The 23977-nt window shown below is 63.4% G+C and overlaps 1 protein-coding gene across 2 annotated transcripts in view; it reads right to left on the bottom strand.

Moving 5' to 3' along the window:
* Positions 1 to 21679, bottom strand: part of RNF213 (ring finger protein 213) — a 73318-nt gene extending 51639 nt beyond the window's left edge. For both annotated transcript variants that reach the window (XM_036412165.2, XM_045572239.1), the window contains exons 1-16: positions 21372 to 21679; positions 16423 to 16784; positions 13483 to 13926; positions 13002 to 13124; positions 12402 to 12559; positions 11709 to 11867; positions 11249 to 11451; positions 9898 to 10190; positions 8879 to 9141; positions 7722 to 7913; positions 5792 to 6014; positions 5184 to 5239; positions 4549 to 4702; positions 3814 to 3984; positions 2440 to 2529; positions 1604 to 1726 (exon numbers count right to left, since the gene is read on the bottom strand). In XM_036412165.2, the coding sequence (XP_036268058.1) occupies positions 1604 to 1726; positions 2440 to 2529; positions 3814 to 3984; positions 4549 to 4702; positions 5184 to 5239; positions 5792 to 6014; positions 7722 to 7913; positions 8879 to 9141; positions 9898 to 10190; positions 11249 to 11451; positions 11709 to 11867; positions 12402 to 12559; positions 13002 to 13124; positions 13483 to 13926; positions 16423 to 16784; positions 21372 to 21468 (3111 nt within the window). In that variant the 5' untranslated portion in view covers positions 21469 to 21679. The remainder of the gene's footprint in view (positions 1 to 1603; positions 1727 to 2439; positions 2530 to 3813; positions 3985 to 4548; positions 4703 to 5183; positions 5240 to 5791; positions 6015 to 7721; positions 7914 to 8878; positions 9142 to 9897; positions 10191 to 11248; positions 11452 to 11708; positions 11868 to 12401; positions 12560 to 13001; positions 13125 to 13482; positions 13927 to 16422; positions 16785 to 21371) is intronic.
* Between the last annotated feature and the right edge of the window lie 2298 nt (positions 21680 to 23977).

The raw sequence follows: 23977 nt of genomic DNA, 5'->3' as shown, positions 1-23977 counted from the left end.
TAAAAGGATAAAAGGGCCCTGGCCTGTGTTGCTCAATGGTTAGAGTGTTGGCCTGCACACCAGAGGGTCTCGGGTTCGACTCCCAGTCAAGGGCCCATACCTGGGTTGCAGGTTCCCTTCCTGGCCACAGTCAAGGTGTGCGCAGGAGGCAACCAATCGATGTGTCTCTCTCTCATCGATGTGTCTCTATCTTCTCTCTCTCTCTCCCTCTACTTTCCCTCCCGCCTCCCTCCCTCTCTTCCATTCTCTCTAAAATCAACCGGAAACGGCTGAAACCGGTTTGGCTCAGTGGTAGAGTGTCGGTCTGCGGGCTGAAAGGTCCCAGGTTCGATTCCGGTCAGGGGCATGTACATTGGTTGCAGGCACATTTCCGGTAGGGGATGTGCAAGAGGCAGCTGGTCGATGTTTCTCATCGATGTTTCTAGCTCTCTATCTCTCTCCCTTCCTCTCTGTAAAAAATCAATAAAACATATATTTAAAAAATAAATAAAATAAAATCAACCGGAAATGATCCTCAGGTGCAGATTAAATAAACAAACAAGAGGATGAAAGAAAGCCTTCTCCACTGACTTGTAAAAAGAATTAAACACCAAGTGGGATTTATCCCAGGGAGGAGATGTGTGTTGAACATAAAGAACAGGTAACGTAACACTTTGTCTCAATAGAAAGAAGTCACACGGTGGTCGCAATAGGCTAAGGAAGGCACTGGGCCCAACCCAAGTCCTTTCCTGAAGGGTCCCCTGGGGGCGGAGGCACTCCCTCCGGGAAGGGGCCTATGGTCTCCGGCCCAGCTGACCCCCACCCCCTGGATGGGGAGAGAAACAAGACAAGGGCCCTCCACTCCGCTCAACGCGGCCTGGAAGGGCGTGACGGGCGCCAGCCTGGAAGGAAGAAAGGCCATTCACATGTGACATGAGCTTCTGAGAGAGAACCCCAAAGAGCACACACAAGCACACACACACATGCCTGCACACACACATGCCTGCACACACATGCCTACATCTACACACACACACACCCGAATGCCTACATGTGTAGGCATGTCTACAAACATATCTACACATGCCTACATGTGTGCACGTGTCCATACACATAATCACACCCATGTGCCTATGTGTGTGTCTAAATATATCTGCACGAGCCTATACATGTGTGCCTACATGTGTGTGCGTGGCTACACAAGTGCGTATGCCTGCACGCACACACAGCTACATCTCCCACGCGTACAAAGAAGGAGGGTTCCCCGAGAGGCGGTGTGGGGCAGACGACATCCCAGTTTTGCAGAAAAAGCCCCTGAGAGATGGGTAGGGTCCCTTTTCTTAGTAATGTGCTGTCAATCTTGGGCGACTCTCACTGCGCAGGTGCGGTGTCGGGGACGGCACACACCAGGAGCGTTGGGGACACCGCCGGACGGGAGGCCACACGTCACAGCGGCGCGCTGCGGGCATCTGAGTGGCATCTCCAGGAGCTGGCCCAGGTCCCGGATTCCAGAACCGGCTCTGCCCCGGCTCAGAGGCAGCGGGCCGTGCCAGCCCTTCCCGCCGATGCCCCCGCCGACCTCGGAGGCGGCGGGACCCCGAATGCACCTGGTGGCGCTGCTCACCTGGCAGGCCGAGCTGACGGCCTCGATGGCGCAGTTCTCGAAGCACCTGGACACGCTGTCGTCAGCGCCCGCGGCCGCCCAGGCCGTGCTGCAGTAGGCGGCGATCTGCTCGCGCGGCGGCTCCTGCGGGGCACAGGGTTGGGGCTGGGGGCGCGCTCCGAGCCCGGGACACCCATGCCCAGAGGTTCTCACTTTCCTGCTCCCCTCCCCGTTCCCCCCTGACGGGACCTTCCTCCCCCCACGCTCAGTCGTCCTCACTGCCCCAGCGCCAGGCCAACAGCAAGACCCCATGCAGGCGCCACGCCGCTCAGCAGAGGAGGCGCCAGGGCTGCCATTTGCAGCAATGGGTGAGTTTTGCCTGGCTGGTGGGGCTCAGGGGCTGAGGTCAGGGGTCGATCCCCGGTCAGGGCACACGCACAGGTAGTGGGCTGGATCCCCAGTGAGGGGCGTGCGGGAGGGAACCAGTCGATGTGTCTCTCACATCCTCTCTCTCTCTCTCTCTCTCCCCCCCCGCCCTTTCACTCTTTCTGAAAATCAAGGGAAACATCCCGGGTGAGGAGCAACAGCAGCAGAAAACCAGCCTGGAACTTCCGAGGGCCGTGGAGCTGAACTACCCCATGAGCGGGTCCGGGCCCCCCACCCCCGCCCCGTCTCCGGGTTTAAAGGCGCCTGTCACCACCGGCCTCTCGGGGCCTGCATGTGCCTGGGGCTCCCCTGGTGACAACCCCTGCCCCCCGTCATTCTCTGGAATTCCATCTGGGAACACGACGTGGCGGGCACGGGTGTCGGGTCCCCTGACCTGCCTTCGCCCCAAGAAGCATGGCGCCCACCGGTACCTGCTGGATCCGCCCCGCCAGGTCCCCCAGCAAGGACGCCTTCCAGCCGTGCTCCTCGGGGAAGGGGAGCTCCACCAGCCGCCGCCACACCTGCAAGGCACAGGCCAGGGGCAGGGAGCGCCGCGGCCCGTCCCCCATCGCTGTGGGGACGCGGGCGCTGCCCTGCGGGAGAGGGGGCACCTGCAGGCAGAGGGGCCGCTGTCCCTGGGCCCAGGCAGGGCAGCCACCTCTGCCTGGAACACGAAGGCCTGGAGCCACACGGCCTTCGCGTGCACCTGGCTCTGACTGGGGACGAACCCCCCTCCATGTTTTGTTCTGAAAAATGTTGGGTTCCCGCCCGCCGCGGGGCTCAGGGCCGAGCGGCAACCTGTGAGCCAGGTCAGGTTCGATTCCCGGTCAGGGCACAAGTGAACGGGTTGCGGGCTCGGACGCATTGTGGGGTGTGCAGGAGGCAGCCGATCCACAATCCTCTCTCATCATGGATGTTACTCTCTCCCTCTCCCTTCTTCTGGGAAATCAATAAAAATATGTTTAAAAAAAATAAATAAAATAAAAAATAAAAAATAAAAACCCAGCCGGGACCGGTTTGGCTCAATGGATAGAGTGTCGGCTTGGGGACTGAAGGGTCCCGGGTTCGATTCCGGTCAGGGGCATGTACCTTGGTTGCGGGCATATCCCCAGTGGGGGGTGTGCAAGAGGCAGCTGATCGATGACTCTCTCTCATCGATGTTTCTAGCTCTCTATCTCTCTCCCTTTCTCTCTGTACAGAATCAATAAAATATATTATAAAAAAATAAAAAATAAAAATAAATAAATAAATAAAAACCCAAAGGGGAGCGGCAAAGCTTCCCCTGCAGGTGCCCTGCCCAGCCTGGCGGAGGCCCTGCCCGCAAGCCCAAGGTGGTACCGTGAGCCTGAAGCCCAACCCATGGCCACCCTCCCCATGGCCGCCCTGCCCCGCCCTCCCTGTGGCCCATGGGTCCGCCCACCCCCGCCCCATCCTTTGCCACAGCCGTGATTCTATTCCACGTCTGTCACCCTGGAAACCCCAGGGCCCACCTTGGGGCTCAGGTCTCTCTCACTTCAGATGCCATTCTGCCCAGCCTCCCTTCAAGCAGCACCTGCTTACACTCTTTCCTTCCCTGTCCAACGTCATAAACTTCATTCATAACCTCAGCACGGAGTCAGGCCCAGAGTCCAGCCCCGCCCCAGAGCGCCTCCCCACAAGTCTGCCCCCGGGGGCTCCGGCTGGCAGCCTGACCAGCTCAGATCCCGCTGGGGGGAGGGGCCTAAGGCCTGGGCCCAAGACAGATCCCCACTGAGGTCCCCCAGGATGGCCACCGCTGAGGCCCGGTGCTGGGGTCGCCGGCTCACCTGGATCTCCTGGCTGTAGGTGAACGTGACGGATGCGGCATAGAAGCTCCTAAACATGCTCTGCTTGAAGGTCCTCACGAGCCACGCCCTCGTGGTGGTCAGGGCTTCCTGGACCACGGCCTCCACGGAGGCCCTGGTCCCCGTGTCGCTGCCCTGTGCCTCCGTGGTGTCCTGTGAGCAAAGAGAGAGACTCGTCCTGGTCCGGCCTCTGCTGCTGCTAACATTCAAGTGGAGGGGTGTCTGGCCGGCCTGGCTCAGGGGCTGAGCGCCAACCATGAACCAGGAGGTCAGGGTTTGGTTCCCGGTCAGGGCACAGGCCCGGGTTGCGGGCTCCATCCCAGGGGGGCGTGCACCAGGCAGCAGGTCCATGATCCTCTCATTGTTGATGTTTCTCTCTCCCCCCCCTTCCTCTCTGTCAATAAAACTTATATTTTTCTATAGCATGGGGATAAGCTCAGTGGAAAAGACGGCCGTGGACAGGCATTGGGGGTGTCACCTGCCGCCCGGCCCCCTGCTCTGCTCTGTAACTGCCCATCGACAATCTGCACGGCGACTCCCTCCCACCACAGGAGCCGGGCAGGTGCATGGCTCACTGGCATCCTCACGCAGAGCCGCGGGGAGCCGCGCGGAGCGGGTGACCAGGGGCCACTGGGCCACCCCAAGCCCCGGCGTCAGCCCAGCCCCTGTGAGCGGGGGCGCTGGACGCTCCGCGGCCGCCCGGGCGTGCCCACTCACCGCCACCGGTTTCAGCCTGATGACGCGGCAGACGATCTCGGCCGACGAGGCGGGCAGCTCATGAGTCTTCCAGTCATGGTTGAGTCCGCAGACGGCCTCGTGCAGCTTCAGGCACACGGTGAGGTAGGAGGGCACCGAGGGCGCCTCGAGGACCCTGCGAAGCAGAGTGACGGGAAATCACGGGTCCCGGGAAAGAGTGCCCGCCGCCAAGGCACGCTGCTCCGGGTGAACACCCCAGGGGAGGCACCTCCTGGGCACAGCGTAACCGCAGGGCTATGCCGCCCACCGCCAACTTGTGACCAAGACAGAAAGCAAACAGCCCGGCCGGCCTGGCTCAGTGGCTGAGTGTCGACCCAAGAACCAGGAGGTCTGGGTGTGATTCCCAGTCAGGGCTGGGCCCGGGGTGCGGGTTCAGTCCCCAGTGTGGGGCCTGCAGGAAGTTTCTATCTCTGCCCCCTCTCCCTTCCTCTTTGAAATTAAGAAAAACATATTTAAAAACAACAAAAAACCAGGATGATCACATCAATAACTCCAAGAAGGGGGATGTGTGTCGGGGGGCCCTGGGATGGCGGCGGCGGCTCTGGGACACCCGGGGGCACCATGCGGCGATAGGCGGCCTGGGCTTCGCCACTTACTGGTCCTGAAACATGTCCAGCAGGTGCAGCAGCATTTTCAGCGTCGTGTCCACGTCCTGGGGGAAGACACAGCAGCGATGACTCGGCACCGCAGTCTCCGCTGAAACCGACGCCCACACGAGAGCAAAACCGAGCATGCACCCTGTCCTCTGGGTGTGTTTTAAGGTGCTCAGTGCTCAACTTGACCTCCCACGAATAAAAGGCGGGGCTTAGTGTTCTACAGTTCTTCCCACCCCCGGAAAGGGAGAGGAAGATGGCAGCTGTGTCCCATGCGCCCCCCGCCTGGCACGGGCATAACCAGGGACGGCGGGTTTACTGAAGCGGAAGAAACAGGCAGCCTCCCAGGGCTCGTTTCTTCCTTTAAAAGATGATTTGTCACTGACTTTTACAGAGCAGAGGGCGCGGGAGGGAGAGACATCCATCAGCTGCCTCCTGCACGCCCCCCTGGGGATTGAGCCTGCAACCCAGGCCTGTGCCCTGACCCGGAGCCGAACCATGACCTTCTAGTTCATGGGTCCAAGTTCAACCCTGGACCTATGCCCCCGGGCGCAGTGCTCGGTTTGTAAGAAGCCCGTCAGGGTCCCGGGAAGAGGACGCAGGGGACAGACCTCCAGGTTTCCGTGGGAGACGTTCTTGAGCCCCTGCAGCCGGTAGCGGGTGCCCACCAGGCAGTCCAGGACGCGCGCCGGAAAGCACACCAGGTAGTCGGTGAACTCCTGCAGGTAGGTGGCCAGGCTGCTCAGCGGCAGCAGGCTGAACCAGGAGCGGAACAGGGCCTCGTCCACTTCCAGCAGGTGCTTCTTGCCCACCATGAACTGGAGTAAGTGCGTCCTGCGGAGGGAGAGCAGGGGCGGGAGAGGGCGCTGAGTGCCACGCAGACCTGGAGGAAGCCCGTGTTTTAAAAGCAGCCGGCCGGCGAGGCTCAGGGGTTGAGCGTTGACCTAGGAACTGGGAGGTCAGGGCACAGGCCTGGGGTGCGGGTTCGATCCCCAGTGAGGGGCGTGCAGGAGGCAGCCGATCCAGGATTCTCTCTCATCCTTGATGTTTCTCTCTCTCTCCCTCTCCCTTCCTCTCTGAAACCAACAAACACACATTAAATAAAAATAATGTTGGTGCTCAAAGGTGGGCTGAACAGAAGGGATGCACCTTGAAAACTCGGTGCGGCCAAAGCTGGTTTGGCTCAGTGGTAGAGCGTCGGTCTGCGGACTGAAAGGTCCCAGGTTCGATTCCGGTCAAGGGCATGTACATTGGTTGTGGGCACATCCCCAGTAGGGGGTGTGTGCAAGAGGCAGCTGGCCAATGTTTCTCTCTCATCAACGTTTCTAGCTCTCTATCTCTCTCCCTGCCTCTCTGTTAAAAATCAATAAAATATATTAAAAGAAAAGAAAAGAAAGAAAGAAAGAAAGAAAGAAAGAAAGAAAGAAAGAAAGAAAAAGAAAAAAAGAAAGAAAACTCGGTGCGGAATGCAAGGGACCCCCATGTGGTTCCTGGACAGGACGACCTGGCTGGTCCCGCCCACGGGGACAGGACGCAGAAGGAGGCGTGGGGTGGGGGGGCAGTGAGCGCCTCACAGGGACGGCGTTTCCATTGGGCGAGGAGCTCGGGTGTCCTGTGAATGTGCTTAATCCGCGGAGCTGAGCACGGAAAGCGGGGAGCCTGGTAAGTTCTGGGTTCTGCCTTTTTACAATAAAAACAGAGAACTCAGCGTTGCTTCCAGCTCCATTGAAGCGGTTGATAGGTAGCATGTGCCACTGGGGGGGTGGGAGCGGGTGGGTGTGATACCCTTGTGCGCTGCATCGTGTACGAGCCTGTCCTCATTCCCTCTCGGTGGCGAGCACGTCTGAGATCCGCTCCCTGATGTAACGCAGCCCCACTGTCGCGTCCCCCTGTGCAGCTCCCGGGACGCCTTCCAGCTGGAGGTCTGTACCTCTGACCAACACCCGCCCCTCCCCCACCCAGCCCCCGTAACCAAATTCTCTCCGTTTCTCCAGTCGGGCGTTTTAGATTCCACAGATGGGTGAGATCACACAGCCTTTGTCCCTCTCGGTCTGACTCTTCAACCCGGCGTCACGCCCTCGGTCTCCTCCGGCTGCAGCCGTTGGCAGGCGGCCTCTCTCGGGACTGAATGACGTTCCGTTTCCCACCGACACCTGGTCCTCCTGACCGCCCGGCCCTGCACAGCCAGGGGCCTGCACCCCACGGCGACGCACACTCCCGTTTCAACGGGGCCTAATCGCAGCCAGGAGCCCACTCCCTCCGGTCACTATTCACTCCCCATAAGCCAGGGCCGGAGCCCCTCAGATGGGGGTGCAGTTTCTCGGACAAAAGGCAGCGCCATCGGCGCTTTGGTCTGCCTTTGCGTTTTCTTTGACTTCAACTCAATGTCTGCGCTTAAACGGGCTCCGCCATCTCCCCTGCAGACCGCTTCCCCGCTCCTCTGAGCAGCTGCTCGGCACCCCGGAGGCTGCGTCCCAGAAGCGGGGCCGCGTGCCAGGGAGGTGCGCCGAGACCGCGCGGGGAGGGGCGCCCACAACTTACTCGTGCTCCCTTTTCCGCCGAAACTCCGAGAAGGCGATTCCTTCCAGGGCCGCCCAGACGTCCTCGGTCTGAGTCCCGGGCTGCCGTGCGGGGGCCCCGGCGCAGAGGTGGAGCACCGGCAGGGTGCCCACCCAGGAGCTCACGGCCAGCTCCATGCTCCTGCGGCACAGGTCCAGCAGGGAGTCTCGCCACCTGCCAACAACAGAGGCCCTGCTGCCTGACGCCCCGGGAAAGGCCAGCGTGCGCCCCGGGCGGGCAGGCCACTGGGAGTGGCTGAGCGGAGTGTCTAGGCACGGGTCCCACGGGAGAGAGGGCACCCTCAGTGTCACCCCTAATGCCTTGGGCACCCAGCAAACTCCCGATGGTGCCAGTTCCACCTCCCTGACGGCGGAGGCTCTGGCAGCTGAGTGATCCCACCTGGGCCCGGGCGTCTGGCGCCAGTCTAAATATAAAGCAAGTTTTTAAACGGGAAGGGGCTCAGCCAGTGTTGCTCAGTGGTTGAGCATCCACTTCTGAACCAGGAAGTCACAGTTCGTTTCCTGGTCAGGGCACAGGTTGGGTTGTGGGCTCCATCCCCAGTGGGGGGGTGTGCAGGAGGCAGCCGATCCATGATTCTCTCTCATTGGTGTTTCTATCTCTCCCCCTCTCCCTTCCTCCCTGAAATCAATACAAACATTAAGTGGTTATAAAATTATAATTCACACACACACTCACACACATTCACTCACACACACACACACACGCTCACACACACACACACTCATTAGTGCACACGCACACACACTCGCACACTCACACACACACACTCATTCGCGCGCACACACACACACTCGCACACACACACACTCACACACTCACACACATACTCACACACATTCACTCACACACACATACACTCACACACGTTCATACACACGCTCACACACACACTCACTCACACACTCACACACATTCACTCACACACACACACACACTCACACACGTTCATACTCACACAGGCTCACACACACACTCACACACACACTCACACTCACACTCACACAGACACACACTCACATAGACACACACTCACACAGACACTCATTCCCACGCTCACACACACACTCGCACACTCACCCACACATTCACACACACTCGCACACTCACACACACACTACCTCGGAGACGTTTCAAAGATGAGGCTGAGGTCGTCCAGGAGGTCGCGGGGGGAGCTGGCACTGGCGCTGGCGCACAGGAGGCTGCACAGGGCGCCCAGGTGGTCCTTTGAGAGGTGGCACTTCAGCTCCTCGGCCACGTGCAGGACGACCAGGCCCATCCTCAGCTTCCTCCTCACGGGCAGGTCCTCAGGCAGAGCGTCCTCGCTCCTCTCCAGGAACGGCTTTATGTGCTTTTGCAAACACTCCCACAGGTGCGCCCGCACCTGCCGCAGGGGAAACGGACAGGGCCGTGGGGCGAGGCCATCCGGGCTGCCCCACCTCACCCGCAGAGCCCACGGCCCGAGGGGCAGGGACAGCTCCGTGATCCGAGCAGGCCCCCTCGGGGCACAACTGCTCTGGATTTCCGGGAGCCGCCACCGATAATGGGATCGGAGACCCCGCACGGGGGAGGGGCTTTCCGGTAGGCCTGGTGCTTACAGTGGTTCAGTGTCATCTCAGGTGTGGCCCAGGTGTAACTCAGAACTGCCCAGGCCCCACCACAGAGCTGGGGGAGAGGCAGGAGGGAGGGCCCCACCCCTGTCTACTCCAAGGGTGGGGCCAGTGGTGGGGGTGGCACCAGTGTTAGGGATGGGGCCAGTGGTGAGGATGGGGGCAGGTGGGTGGGGCCAGCGGTGGGGGTGGGGGCATGTGGGTGGGGCCAGTGGTGAGGATGGAGGCAGGTGGGTGGAGCCAGTGCAGAGTGGGGCCAGTGTGAGGATGGGGGCAGATGGGTGGGGCCAATGGTGGGGGTGGGGCCAATGGTGAGGATGGGGGCAGGTGGGTGGGGCCAATGGTGGGGGTGGGGCCAGGAGGAAGACAATGGGAAGAGCAAAGGATTCCCAAGAGGAGGCATTCCCAGAAAAGGGGCTGAAGGACCCTGGCTTCCCGCCCACCCGCACCTGCCCTCTGCGTCCCAGGGTCCCCTGGCCACGAGGCGGTGGGTGCCGCTGCTGCAGAGGATGGAGGAGGGGTGCCCATACCTGCTCCTGTGAATAGTTCAAGGCAGTCCAGGCCTTCTCCTGCTCCTCGAAGATCGTGGGCTCGCTGAGCACGGAGTGGAGCTGGCGGAACTGCGTGAAGAAGCTGCGCAGGTTGACGGCGCTCCAGGTCTGCAGGACGCTGAGCACGTGGTCCAGCATGATGGAGGCCGCCAGCTGCTTCCCTTGTACGTTCTTCTTCATCTGGTCCCTGAAGTGGTCCATGAGGTAATCCCGGATCTCCCGGAGCTTCCCGGTGGGCCGCTTGCAAATGATGTCATCATACTGATGCCAGTCTAGGGGAGGGCAGGCCCGGAGTGAGCTCAGCGGGGAGGGAGGGCGGTAGAGGGCTGGCAGGTGGGCAGGGCGTCGCTCCCGGCAGGTGCCCCTCGCAGGCAAGCAGCCGGGGCTGGCCCATGAGGAGCCAGCTGGGTGGGGGACAGGCCACACAGGGGAGGCGAGACGGAGGCCACGCCGTCCAGGCCTGGCCGCATAGGGCGTGCCCTGGCAAGCTTGGTGGCTCACAGACCTGGCAGCCGAGCCCCTAGGGAAACGCCCGCTCGGGGGTAACCCTTTTATCCTGGAACTGCGTCACTCACCAGCCTACGGGCACCCAGCTGCCCCCACCCACCCTACGAAGGACGGTCCAGGCGACAAAGCAGACAGAGCCCTCGGCCCCGGGCTGACCGCCACACCCACTCACGCACTGGACGGCATGTGGCGAGTATAAACACAGCAAAGAGGAACACGGGAGAAAGGTAAAGATAGACAGGAGAATGGTCCGCCGGCGTGGTGTGGGGTGGAGCATCGCCCTACGAACCAGGAGCTCTCGGTTCCACTCCCGGTCAGGGCACTTAGTCCCCGTGGGGGGCGGGCAGGAGGCAGCCGGGCAATGGTTCTCTCTCATCGTTGATGTTTCTCTCTTGCCCTCTCTGAAATCAATAAAAATGTATTTTAAAAAGAAAGAAGAAGACAAAACGGAGACTAAGAAATGAAGAGCAAGCAGAGTGGCCCGACCACACAGGGGGGCAGTGGGCGGGGCTCCCCACGCTCCTCCCCCTGCTCACTCGCAGCGCCTGGACATCTCCAGGAAGGGCCCGCCCCCGCCCGCCCCCGCCTGCCCCTCCTGCCCCACTCCTGTGCCTCTGTGCCCAGCCCCTCTCCTCCCTTCACGACAAATCCCTCCCTGGTTTCCTCTCCTCGGTGAGCGCTCAGGCTGCACAGATGGAAACTGGCTCCCACCCCAGGTTGGTTCGCCCTGCAGGGCGCGGTGGGGCCCGCCAAGCAGAGAGGACCCGCCAGGCCGGAGCCCCTGCCCGCGGAGGCCTGCCGCCTGCGGCCGCCCGGGACCCACCTCCGGAGCCCAGCAGCGCCGAGCGCAGGTGCAGGGAGCGGTTGACGTGCTTGCCCTCCCTGTCCTGCCGCTTGTAGATGAACTCGTACAAGGTGGACTCGGTGCCCTTCACCACCACGTACTTGTAGGGCACAGGCCGATCCAGCAGCTGCTTGGGCAGCACGGTGCTGCCTTCGACGAGGGCCCCATGCGAGCCCAGCGTTCTGAGAACAGAGGGGACACACCCGGAATCTTAGTTCTTCTGCAACTCGGTGTGGAGTGCAGGGCGAGAGCTACGCCTGCACCCCGGCTGGTGCCCCGAGGGGACTGGCGGGCACCCGGGCCTGGGGCGCAGGGCGAGCGCGCCGAGGGGAAGAGCTGCTGGAAACGCTCCTTTTCCGAACGAGCCCACCAGCTCTGCTAGCAGGCACCTCGAAGACCGACACAGGCCGCCCGGCTGCACAGGGCCCAGGACACTCACTTGGTGACGTGCAGCTCGCACACGTTGCGGTGCCACGCCGGCTTCCCCAGCTCCTCACCACCCCGGATGAACAGCCGGTGCTGGCCGGGGTCGAAGTTGAAGTCCTTGGAGAGGATGGCGTGGAAGAACACCGTGACGCCCTCCTCGGGGCTCAGGGGGCTGCCAGAGAGCCGTCAGGAAGCACCGTTACACCCACTGTCTTACCGAGCCACATACACGCAAAGCACGCATGCACACACATGCACACACGTTTCTGCCTAAAAACATGCACTTACATGCTGTGCATACACATGCACAAAAAATGTGCACATGCACACACAAACACACTTATGCAAAAAGACATACATGTGCGCAAACAGGCACATGTGTGCACACATGTAACCGTATATCTTCACCCGCATTAACATGCACCCAGCAAAACTCAAGTGCATAGACACTTGAGACGTACCGCCTGCGGGGGTTCTCTCGCCGCCCTCCGCAGTGGGGGTGGGCACAGAAGGGACAATCTGCCCCGGAAGCGCTGGAGGTGGGCGGGTACCGCTCGGACATCACAGCCTCCCTCCTGAGTCCTGAGGCCGCTGCCTCCGGCCCCCGGGCACTCCGCCGCCTGCCCGGAGCCTGGGGAGCCTCTGTGGGCAGGTGAGCACTGGGCCTGCCTCCCTGGGGTGGGCACCTCTGCACCCAGTACCCTACCTGCTCGGAACCTCCAGCGTGTCAGCTTCCAGCTCCTTCCGGCCCCCCTTGCCCTTTGGGGCAGCCGTGTCGCCCCTGTGGCCCTGGTCAGGCTTCTTCCGGTCTCCCGGCTTGGCTTTCTCCCCAGAAACGGCAGCCTGGCCTTTGGGTTCAGCTTCCTGAGACAAGTCGCCAAGCCCCACCGTGAACTCCAGCCAAGGTTGCCCGCGATGGTCTGGCGCCCCACCGCGGCCTCTCCCCCATCGCTCGGGGCTCCAGCGTCCTGCTGGTCCCTCGGGCCCTGCCCCTGCCATTTCCTCTGCTGGGGACCCCGCCCCCATCTCCCTGGAGCCTGCCTCCTGCCACATCCAGGCGATCACAGAAACCCTCATGGGCGAGGCCTTCTGGGCCATGGCCCCTGGGCGGCACCCGCTGCCCTCAGCCCTCACCCACTTCCCCGCGGCCTCTCTCCTCTAGAGAGAGCCCCGAGGCCTAGCAGGCACTCCGGCTCCAGCCAGCACCTATGGGTGGTAACCGAATGGAAGAGGGGGTGGCAGGACCGGCCACACGGAGCGGCTGTTGGACAGACGGCCGGCCGCGCCCCCAGAACAAGCCCCTCACCTGGCCATGCTTCTGCGAGGCAGGAGGAGAGGCAGGGGCGCCAGGCAGCTTCGGTTTCTGCGTCTCCCCCTGGACCTCAGCCCCCTCCCCTGGCTTCACCAGCTCGGCCGCCACGTCAGTCGCCTGGAAGAAATAAAGACTTGCCAGGAGGGCCTCACAGACAGGGAGACGACTCCTCGGTGTAAGGGTCAGCATCACCTCCAGCTGGGTGACAGGGCCGGGGCTGGGAGGCGGGGCCGGGGGCTGGGTGACAGGGCCGGGGCTGGGAGGCGGGGCCGGGGCTGGGAGGCGGGGCCGGGGGCTGGGAGGTGGGGCCGGGGGCTCAGGGACGGGGCGAGGACCCGGGCACAGGGCAGCTTCTCCCTCAGCCCCGTTCCCAGGAGCAAGCCCCAGAGGAGGATGCCCGCCCAGACCAGGAGGCGACCTCGGCCAGGCGCCAAGGCCTCAGCGGGCCACTGGTCCTCACCTCCCCACAACTCACCCCTGAAGCAGGGGGCGCGGCCAGCTGCCCCATGGCGGGTGGCTCATTCCTTGGCTCCGAGGGGTCCCCCTGTGGCACGGGGGGCGGGAGCTCCTGGGCAGCGCCCTCCTTCCTACTGGCAGAGGCGGGGACCCCGGGCCCCTCTGGGTCCTTCCCTTCTGGGGGGGCACCTCCTGCAGTCTGGTCCTGGGGTGCTGCGCTGCCTGGCCCTGCCGAGTCTGCCTCTGGGGCCCCAGCTGCCTGGCCCTGCAGACACCCTCCAGGTGGCGGCTGGCTGGGGGCCCCATCCTGCTGAGCAGGGCTCTGGGGCAGAGCCGCGTCCTGGACCCCAACATCCGCAGGCGATTCGAGATGACAAGGCACGGAGGGGGGGGCGCACAGGGACTCCGGCCCTTTGGACACGGGCACCTTTTTGTTCTTTTTCTTCTGTTTCTTCCTCTTGCTCTAGACACAGAGAGACACGGGTTCACTCCTCAGGTGCACGTGACACCCATCCGCCTCCCCTCCAGCTCCGGTCAGCTGCTCACGAGCTAAGCTCAGTTCCACCAGCACCTGACACCCGAGGGAACTGCCGTCTCTCTTTTTTTAAAACCCAGAATTTAAATATAAATTGGTGTCAGAGAGGAAGGGAGAGGAAGAGATAGAAACATCCATGATGAAAGAGAATCATGGACCGGCTGCCTCCCACACGCCCCACTGGGGATGAAGCCCACAGCCCAGGCCTGTGCCCTGACTGGAATCGAACCGTCATAGGTCGACACTCAGCCACAGAGCCGTGCCGGCCGGGCACCTGCCATCTCTTTATCTTGGGAAGAATGACGCTGACACAAGAGGAGGGGGGTGGCGGACAGAGTGGGGGACAGTGGGCCTAAGCGTAGCCGACAGCCTCAAGGGGCCTCCTGCGAGCAGGTGCGCGCTGCCGGACTCACTCACGCTGGTGGGGAGCGCACGCCGGGCAGGAAACGAAAACGGAGGCGAGGCTGGGGCTGGGGAGCAGGCAGAGCGCCCTGCCCCCAGTGCCGGGCACACCCTGGAGGCCCTGCCCCGGCGGAGTCCCCAGCTAGGGAAGCACGTGTGACAGGACCCACGGGGCCGAGGCTCCGGGCCGAGGGCTGAGCAGTCCCTTCGGACCAGTGACCTGTGACCCCAAAGGCCGGTCACCTGGGTTCGGGGGAGGGGAGAACACGGGTGCATCTGTGCATGGGGTGGGGTGGTCGCTCTGGGTCTGCTCCTGGAACCCTCCGAGAACCTGAGCAGCTTCTGCACATCTGCCCGGGCAACCTGAGGGCATTTCCAGGCTTCCCAGCTGCCACTGCTTTATGCCACCATGGGCACAGTCACGCACTCGCACGCACACACTCACGTGTGCACACCCACTCGCATGCACACACTCGCACGTGCACACTCACAAGCACGACATGCCCGTGCGCTTGCTTCCTGGCCCCTCTAGAACGGAAGTCCGTGTGCTCTGCTCGCGCCGTGACGGGACCCAGAACGATCCCCGGCACACAGGCGCCCAGTGTGCCTACGCTGAGGCCGCCGCTGGGAAGGAAGGCCCCGCGCTTCCTCCCCGGGGGCCGGCGGTCCGAGTTCACTGGCTGCAGTTCCTCGCCGCCTCTGACCTGCCCCCCTTCCTCTTGTCCCTGCTCCCGGAGCCCGCAGGCCCGATGGAACCAGGTGGTTCTCAGCACACAGCTGTGGGGAGTGTGCAGGCCTGGGAGCGGAAACCTAAACCTTCCTTGACCAAAACCAAGATTTAGTATGGTTGCTATGTGTACATTTTGTATGTACACGATCCTCATGATGTGTACACACGTATGTTTCCTAACCAGCATGGTCTTCATTTGACCATTCTGATTGTGGCCACTTCCCACAGGAGCTAGAAATGCACACAGTGGGAGCGCACACCCCAGAGGGGCCATGCCCAGACAGTGGCCACAAGCGTGGGCGTGGGGGGAGCTGGGGTGGCCGGGAGACCCACAGCTGAGCGGTGTTCGTGCCGCAGGGAGGGGTGGGCATTGGTCTCACATTCAGTTAACAGCTTCTTTTTAGCGAAGAGACTTTTGATGGAAGAGACAGGAGGGAGCCTTTGGGGGCTGGAATGTTCTCTAGGTCTGGGGGGTGGTTACGAGGCTGAACACAGCTGCACACTGTGCACATGTCACATGGCTACAGTTGTGCACGCTATAAACAGCTGCACAGGGCTACACAGGTCTGTACATGGTTGCACACAGCTGCATGCAGCTACAAAGGTCTATACACGGCTACACATGGCTGCCCACATCTATCCATGTATACACACCACACACTCTCACACAAACACACACATCCCCAAAACAACCCCCACACTCACACACAGCACATACATACACTACATATGCACACCTCTACTCACATATACACCCCCACACCCCACTTACACACATGGACCCCAACACGGCCTCCTGCAGCGGGTCCCCCCCAGACACCAGGAGCACCCACCGAGGGCCAGACAGGAAGCCTGCCCTGGGCCGGCGGTGGACGTGGCCCCCGGCTTCCCCGAACCTGACCAGGAGCCCTCGGCTCTGGGGCTTGTTGGGAGGCAACTGTCTCCCAGGTATTACCCCAGCGCCCACCCTGCCCCAGAGCTGCCCTGCCCTGAAGCCACTCTGCCCCGGAGCCGCCCTGCCCCGCAGCATGGAGGCACTGGGGTCAGCACCATCAATGCAAGAGGACAGAGGGGGCGGGCACTCAGGGGCGGAGCACAGCTGCCAGCCCGGGGCGGTGGGAGGAAACGGCAGGTGGAGGCCAGAGCTCTGCCACCCAGCCTGCGGGGCGATGGGCGGGGCTGCAGTGGGCAGCTCCGGGGCTGGCACCGAGGGGCACCGTGACCAACAGCTGGGGAACCAGGCGGGAAGTGGCACCGGCGGCAGAGCCTGGACGCCCGGGGCCAGCACTCACTTTTTGGCTCTTCCAGGCCTGGGGGCTGGGCTGGGCCAGCTCTGCCTGCGGGTCACTGGAGCCCAGAGATGAGGGGGGGCCCCCGTCCTCCTCCAGCTCCTGTCCGCTCGCCTTCTCCCCCTCGGGGACCGAGGTCGTCTGGGGGTCACCTTCCTCCTCCAGCTCCTGTCCGCTCTCCTCCTCCTCCTCCTCGGGGACCGAGGTCACCTGGGGGGCCCCGTCCTCCTTCAGCTCCTGTCCACTCTCCTCCTCCTCCTCCTCGGGGACCGAGGTCACCTGGGGGGCCCCGTCCTCCTCCAGCTCCTGTCCACTCGCCTTCTCCCCTTCGGTGACCGAGGTCGCCTTCAGGTCGTTCTCGGAATCTACAAGGCAGGGAAGGGAAGGGAAGAGCTGTCACCCTCTGGAATGTTTGTGTGTGTGTTTTTTAATCCTTACCCGAGTATCTTCCATTGATTTTGAAGAGTGTGGAAGAGAGAGGGAAGGAGAGAGAAACACTGATGTGAGAGAAACATCGATGGGTTCCTCCTGCACGTACCCTGACCAGGGCCTGGACCAGGGGAGTTGGGGAGAGGGCAGGGGAGGGAGTGGGAGTAGCCTGCAACAAGGTACTTGCCCCTGACTGTTATCCAACCCGGAACCCTTTGGTCCACAGGCCGACGCTCTGTTCACTGAGCCAGGCGGTCAGTGGCCCGGGCGCCCTGAGGGCAGAGGGCAGGCCTCTCTGGGGGACAGTGCCGTGCGGGGAACCTGCGTTGGTAAGGGGCCCGCACAGCACAGGAGGAGGGGACTTCCTCTCCCGGAGCAATGACCAGAGCTGCAGGCCCCGCGCCAGGCGGCATGACGGCTGCCTGCAGGCCTTTGGGTCGCCGAGCCCACCCGCACCGTCTCCGCCGGGGACAGAGCTTTCAGGGTGGCCTGTGCCGGGCCCACGGGGGGAGGGTTCCTGCTCTCCCATGCGGTTTGCTTCGCTAACCTGACTTCTGTCGCTTTACTTATTGGATCAGCCTAGGAAGCGGGGGACTTGTTTCCTTGGCCCCCCAACCCTGTGTCTTCACACTCTTCCCTGCACACCTGGGACTGGCTCTGGACGAAGCCCACCTGAGTGCCCGGGGCAGGGGAGAGGCCCCCCTAACTCCCTGCCCGTCAAATGCTGACTCACTGGCATTCGAAGCTCTCCGCTGAGAGCAGCCCAACATCACGCCTGGCAGAGTCCGCCCTCCCCGCAGCCCGGGGTGGCCTGAGACGCTGCCCCACATTCCCCTTCTGTGAGCACCCCCTCCTCCCCGCCCCACAGACCCCGGGGTCCTGGCAGGTCCCAGCCACCACCCCACCACCCACCGCAGCTCTCCCTCTTGCTTTCACTTTCTATTCTGTGAACAGCCAGGCCGGGGGCAGGAGGGGGGAGTAAAGGCGGCGGGGGGGGGCGGGGGGGGAGTAGACAGGAGCCAGCAGTCAGGAAGTCTGTGTGTTTCCTGGGTTGTGGCCCTGAGCCCTGGCCTGAGGGATGGGTGCTCAGAGGCCAGTGGAGCCAGGCACATGCATCTGGCTCTACTGTGCGCCCCCGTGGACTGCCCAGGACCAGCACTTGCCACTCCCAACAGCAGGGGAGACACACACTCACACACACACACACACACACACACACACACACCCCGCCCAGAGTCACCCTGCAAAAAAGGTCAATGGTGCCCGGACAGCGTGGCTCAGTGGTTGAGCATTGACCTATGAACCAGGAGGTCAGGGTTCAATTCCTGGTCAGGGCACTTGCCCTGGTTGCAGGATTGATCCTCAGTGAGGGGCGTGCAGGAGGCAGCCGGTCCATGATTATCTCTCATCATTGATGTTTCCCTCTCTCTCTCTCCCTCTCCCTCTCCCTCTCCCTCTCCCTCTCCCTTCTTCTCTTACATCAATAAAAATATAAAAATAGTTTAAAAAAATAAAAGGCCACTGTGCTCGGAGGAAGAGGGTTAGGCGAGGGTTCTGCGGGAGTGGCGGTGCCTTGCGGGGCCCGGGGCCCGGGGCCCGGGGCTGGCTGGAGAGAGCAGGGTCTGGACCCCCCAAGGATGTCTCTGCCCCGAGCGTTATTTTAGGCCGATTACCTTTCGGAGCCAAAGACCCAGGCGGGCTTCTTCCTCCCCCTGGACCGCCAACAGGGACTTAGAGGGCCTGGTCCAGGCCATGGAGGCATTCACAGCGGCTGTGAATGTGTGTGTGTGTAGCCAGCACGGCCTGCACCTCGTCCTGTCCGGGTCCCACCGTCTCTGCAGCCCCAGCAAACACCTGCTTGCCTTCCTGTAAATTGTCCTGCACATGCCTGACTGGGAACTGAACTGTGACCAGGTTCATAGGTCGATGCTCAGCCCGAGCCACGCGGACCGGGCAGGGTTTGCTTCTGTTTTGTTGAGTCTCTGACGCCCCGGGGCCCTGCCGTCCCAAGGTCCCCGCGGGTAGACGTTCTCCTGATGAGGGGTGGGGAGCCCTGCGGGCAGAGTCCCACTGGGACCCCAGGCGCTCAGCCACGCCATGACCGGGCATCCGGACAGCGAGGAATCAAGGAGGGAGCGGACACTCACTGACCACCTAGGGCCACTGGTCTCTGACCCTCAGGGGCCCCCAAGGCTGACTGTCACTCAGAGCTTCTCCCCAGGGGTTGGCAGCAGAAGCAAATCAATAGAACACAATGCACAGCATGAAGCACCGCCCCCTTCCCCCTACCCCCCTACCCCGTGCCCTCTTCCTCACCCCCCCTCCCAGCCCTCAAGCCCAAGCACAAGTCTGCAACCTGCGTCCCTGACACACCCGCCCAAACGGAGCGACCGCAGGGCACATCCTTGGAGGATGTCCACTATGCACACACACTCACACACGGGTGCACATGTAGCGGTGTGCTTACAAAACACAAAGCTCATGGGACTTCGCTGAGTCCCACAGCAGCTGTCTATCAAACACTGCCAGGGACCTGGTCAAGCCACGACCCAGAGAGCAAATCTCCCGGAAGCCACAGGACAGACCGGCTGGCCGCAGGCTGCTGCTTCAATGCGGGTGGGGGCCGGTGCCTGGGGAGGAGACAGCAGAGCAAAGGCTGAGGGAGGGGAGGCGTGTCCAGGCGTCCCAGGGTCAGAGCCAGCAGGGTGTCCCCAGAAGGCCAGGAGGCCATCGGGCGGGGGAGGGGCTGCAGAAGAGGAAGTCAGAGGGCACTGGGGGGGGGGGCATTCAGGCAGGACTTGCAGCTTTTACTCAGAGGCATGGCAGGAGGGGGGCACCCCCTGGGCAGGCTCTGCCCATGCAACCAGTGGGTCCTGGGAGCAGCCGTGGATGTGCAGAAGAGAAGGAGGGGAGGTCGGCGCTGGGGTTGTTCCCGAGGCGCTGGAGGGGTGGGTCACCCAGCTCAGGGCAGGTGGGAGGCCTGAGGGGTGGGTTTGGGGGTGGGTAGGAGCCGGGCTCCATAAACAGGAAATGGAGAGGCTCGTCAGACTCAGTGGGGAGAGCAGCTGGTTAGGTGACAGGTCTGGGAGAGAAGGGCTAACCTGGTGCTGCCAGGGCATGGGCCCCACGGAGCGGGTGAGGGCCCCACAGAGCGGGTGAGGGCCCCAAAGAGCGGGTGAGGGCCCCACAGAGCGAGCGGGTGAGGGCCCCACGGAGCGAGCGGGTGAGGGGCTCCACGGAGCAGGTGAGGGCCCCACGGAGCGGGTGAGGGGCCCACGGAGCGGGTGAGGGGCCCACGGAGCGGGTGAAGGGCCCACGGAGCGGGTGAGGGGCCACGGAGCGGGTGAAGGGCCCACGGAGCGGGTGAGGGGCCCACGGAGCGGGTGAGGGGCCCACGGAGCGGGTGAGGGGCCACGGAGCGGGTGAAGGCCCCACGGAGCGGGTGAGGGGCCACGGAGCGGGTGAAGGGCCCACGGAGCGGGTGAGGGGCCCACGGAGCGGGTGAGGGCCCACGGAGCAGGTGAGGGCCCCACGGAGCGAGCGGGTGAGGGGCCCACGGAGCGGGTGAGGGCTCCACGGAGTGAGCGGGTGAGGGGCCCACGGAGCGGGTGAGGGGCTCCACGGAGTGAGCGGGTGAGGGGCCCACGGAGCGGGTGAGGGCCCCACGGAGCGGGTGAAGGGCCCACGGAGCGGGTGAGGGGCCCATGGAGCGGGTGAGGGGCCCACGGAGCGGGTGAAGGCCCCACGGAGCGGGTGAGGGCCCACGGAGCGGGTGAGGGCCCCACGGAGCGGGTGAGGGCCCACGGAGCGGGTGAAGGCCCACGGAGCAGGTGAGGGGCCCATGGAGCGGGTGAAGGGCCCACGGAGCAGGTGAGGGGCCCATGGAGCGGGTGAAGGGCCCACGGAGCAGGTGAAGGCCCCACGGAGCGGGTGAAGGGCCCCACGGAGCGGGTGAAGGGCCCCACGGAGCGGGTGAAGGGCCCCACGGAGCGGGTGAGGGCCCCACGGAGCGGGTGAGGGCCCCACGGAGCGAGCGGGTGAGGGCCCCACGGAGCGGGTGAGGGGCCCACGGAGCGAGTGAGGGCCCACAGAGTGGGTGAAGGGCCCACGGAGCAGGACAACAGCCCAACAGGGAGGAGGCATCAGGATGCCCAGTGGGAAAGTCAGCGGGTGAGACCCACCTGCCGGGGCTATGACACCCTGAGGCGCCACTGGCCACCCTCGTCAGGCGACCCCTCACTCAACCCTGTGCCTGGGGTCCCACTTCCATGCAGCATCCTCTGAACACCCCATCCCTGAGCTCAGCCACGCTTCCCACTCCCAAGGGCCAGGGAACCTCCTTCTCTCCCGGAAATGAAATGGGATTTCTGAAGAAGCGGCAGGTGCCTCCAGCAAAAGCCCGCGGAGCTGCTCAGGGCGGAGCTGCTCAGGGACGTGCCTCTGCCGGCCCTAGGTTTTCACTCCAGGAAAGGAGGCAGGACCAGGCTGACATGTCCCCCCCACCATCGGCACCCCAGCCTTACCCGGGGCGGGGGCGGCAGGGGGCAGCCTGCGCCCACACTCGCAGCAGAACTTGGGCGCTTCCTCTTTGGAGACATGGCCGCAGGAAGGACACTCCATGCCTCCCTCTGGCTGTGCCCTGCGAGCTAGAAGCGCTGTCCTAGGAAGCCGCTGCCTTTATTCCCAGCCGCCGGTCACGTGATCCCCGGCCCGCTTCAGTTTCATTTTCTGGGAAGTGAAATCGCAAACAGCTCAGGAGGTCCCAGCTTCTCGAAACTCAGCTGAGTCCCTCCCCTGCAGCTCACCGCCTGGCCTCCGTCCGTCCTTCCGTCCAGGTCCCTGCTGTCCGCCACCCCCACCCCGGCTTGGCACCCACTTCCTTTGCTGCTCCCCCGCCCCCGCCCCCCAGCCCGACTCTGCACTCTCCACCTCCCAGGGAGGCCGCCCGGCTGAGGCTGAGACTGAGACTGAGACTGGGGCGGGGGGCTGAGGAGGGGCGGGTAGGAGTGGGGAGGGCCCCCGGAGGGCACAGCACACACAAAACCCCCAGAGTTGTGGGCGAGGTGCCCACTGCGAGGCCAGGGCAAGGTGCCGAGAGGACAAAAGCCCTGGCTCCCAGGTGAGGCATCCAGGCGGAGCCCCCGGCGGGACAGCACCAGGGACGGGACGTGCTGGCGGCCACACGGAGAGCTGGCCCCAGGGACGCCTGCACGGGCTGCGGGGCCCCAGCCAGGGGCCTGCTAAGGGGCAGGGGTTGCCACCTACAAATCCCAGTCTCCCTCGCTGTGGGGGAAGTGGGGGCAGCGTAGAAGCATGGGCGGGGCCACGTTCGTCCAGGCCAAGGCCAAACTCAGGTCAAGGGTCCCCGCTCCCAGGGGTCACAGGGCATCCCAGGGGGAGAGGACAGGGTCTCAGCCACTGGAACCCAGGTCCGCCTGCCCCAGGCTAGTCCTTCCCGCTGCGGCCCCGCCTCCCTCACTGCTCTGGGCAGGGCGGCTGCTACTGTGGGCGTGGTCTCCAGCAGATGGTAATCTGAGGGCAGGGCAAGGCCGGGAGACCCTTGATTGTGGGTTGCCCCGCATTGTCTGCCACAACCAAGCCCTGGCCTCCACCTCGCCTTCCCCACCACAGCACGGAAGCCACCCCCACCGTGGCTTGGGCACTCTCACTCCAACACCTTCCATGGCTCCCACAGCCCAGGCCTCTGCACTCCCCATGCTGTCCTCCTCGGGGCTCTTCCTCCCACAGCCCAGAAGCCCCAACGGCCTTCTCTACCAACCAGCTGCCAGGCCTTCCTTCCCCTTTATTTCCAACTGCTGAGCTGTGCCACGCTCAAGCCCCCCAACCACACCCGGAAGACCAGGGGCTGAGTGGGTGGGACTGCAGTGGGTGCAGACCCTACTATCTTGCCTCTCCCTCATCCTGTGCCCCCTCCACCTGCTTGGCTCTCAAGGCTGCCACCAAGCAGGTGCCCCTGGCCCTGAGCCCTGCCAGGCAGCTGTCCTGTTGGGAGAAGCTGCACTCTGGGCGCTGGGGGAGGTGGGGAGGCTGCCATTCTCGTGAAGTTACTATGTTTCTGGGACAATTCTTCTCTGTCACTGCAGTTAGCCAAAAGGCAGGATTCCTGGGGAGGCGCCGCCCAGTTCCTTCCCCCCCTCCCCCGCCCCAGGGTCCTGGGGCTGGGCCTCCAGGGGTGTTGTGGCCCTGGAATGCCCGCTGCCAGCGCTGCCCGAGGGCGGGGAGGGGCGGGGCCTGGGCTGTGAAACCGAAACCTGCACCCTGGGAAGAGGCTGCTGGAGGAGAGGGGACAGAGGGGAGGGTGTGTGTGTGGGGGGGACAGACATCTGGACGCAGGAGCCACTGCCCAGCTCACCCCTGCTGCAACCAGACTCTCTGCGGGCCCCCAGCCCCCACCCCTGCGCCCTCCTCGCTAGGCCACTTGGTTTCGTTTCAGGCTCAGTCCCGCCCTCCTCACGCCTCTGGCAGTGCTGCAGGGTTCCCGTGGGTGTGGCCAGAATGTCCCGGCCGGTGGCGCCCCCCAGTGGATCTGTGCCGGGGCACTGCCTGCCAAGAAGCCTCAAGGGCAGCACTGACTCCAGCCAGTCTGCACCCCGGTGTCCCCCAGCCACCCTGCCTCACTGACCTGATACCAGGCCCTTGGCAGCAGAAGTGGGGGATGCGCACAGGTCCCCAGCCCCGCACCCTGAACGGTGCCCACACCCCTGCAGAGCCAGTGGCAGCGGGAGAAGGGCCACGCTGCCAGGCGGGTCATTGAGCCAAGCTTCAGGCCACCTGGGTGCCAAAGGGAGATTGCAGCCCCATCCTATGGCAGCCTGGTGCCCAGTGAGTGAACCAATATGGCAGTGACGCCTGCCGCCCTCGCAGGCCCCCTGGTCACTGGTACCCAAGAGGCTGGGGGTCTGTCACCCCACCCTGCTCTGCACCTGTTTCTTGTCTGTGAGCATGTGGTCCCCCACCCAGGGCTGAGTAATAATAATAATAACAGCAACAACAACACAGCCAGCGCCCAGCCACGTGCGCAAAGCTCTTCCTCAGTCTCACCTTCCTCTCCCGCCAACCAGCGCAGCCTGAGGGCACTCGTGGGGGGCCTGGCACCCCCTGCGCGACA

This window comes from Pipistrellus kuhlii, unplaced genomic scaffold (assembly GCF_014108245.1).
Source record: "Pipistrellus kuhlii isolate mPipKuh1 unplaced genomic scaffold, mPipKuh1.p scaffold_m20_p_44, whole genome shotgun sequence".
NCBI lineage: Eukaryota > Metazoa > Chordata > Mammalia > Chiroptera > Vespertilionidae > Pipistrellus > Pipistrellus kuhlii.
The sequence above is the reverse complement of the archived record's forward strand: the minus strand, read 5'-3'. Positions and strand labels throughout refer to the sequence as shown.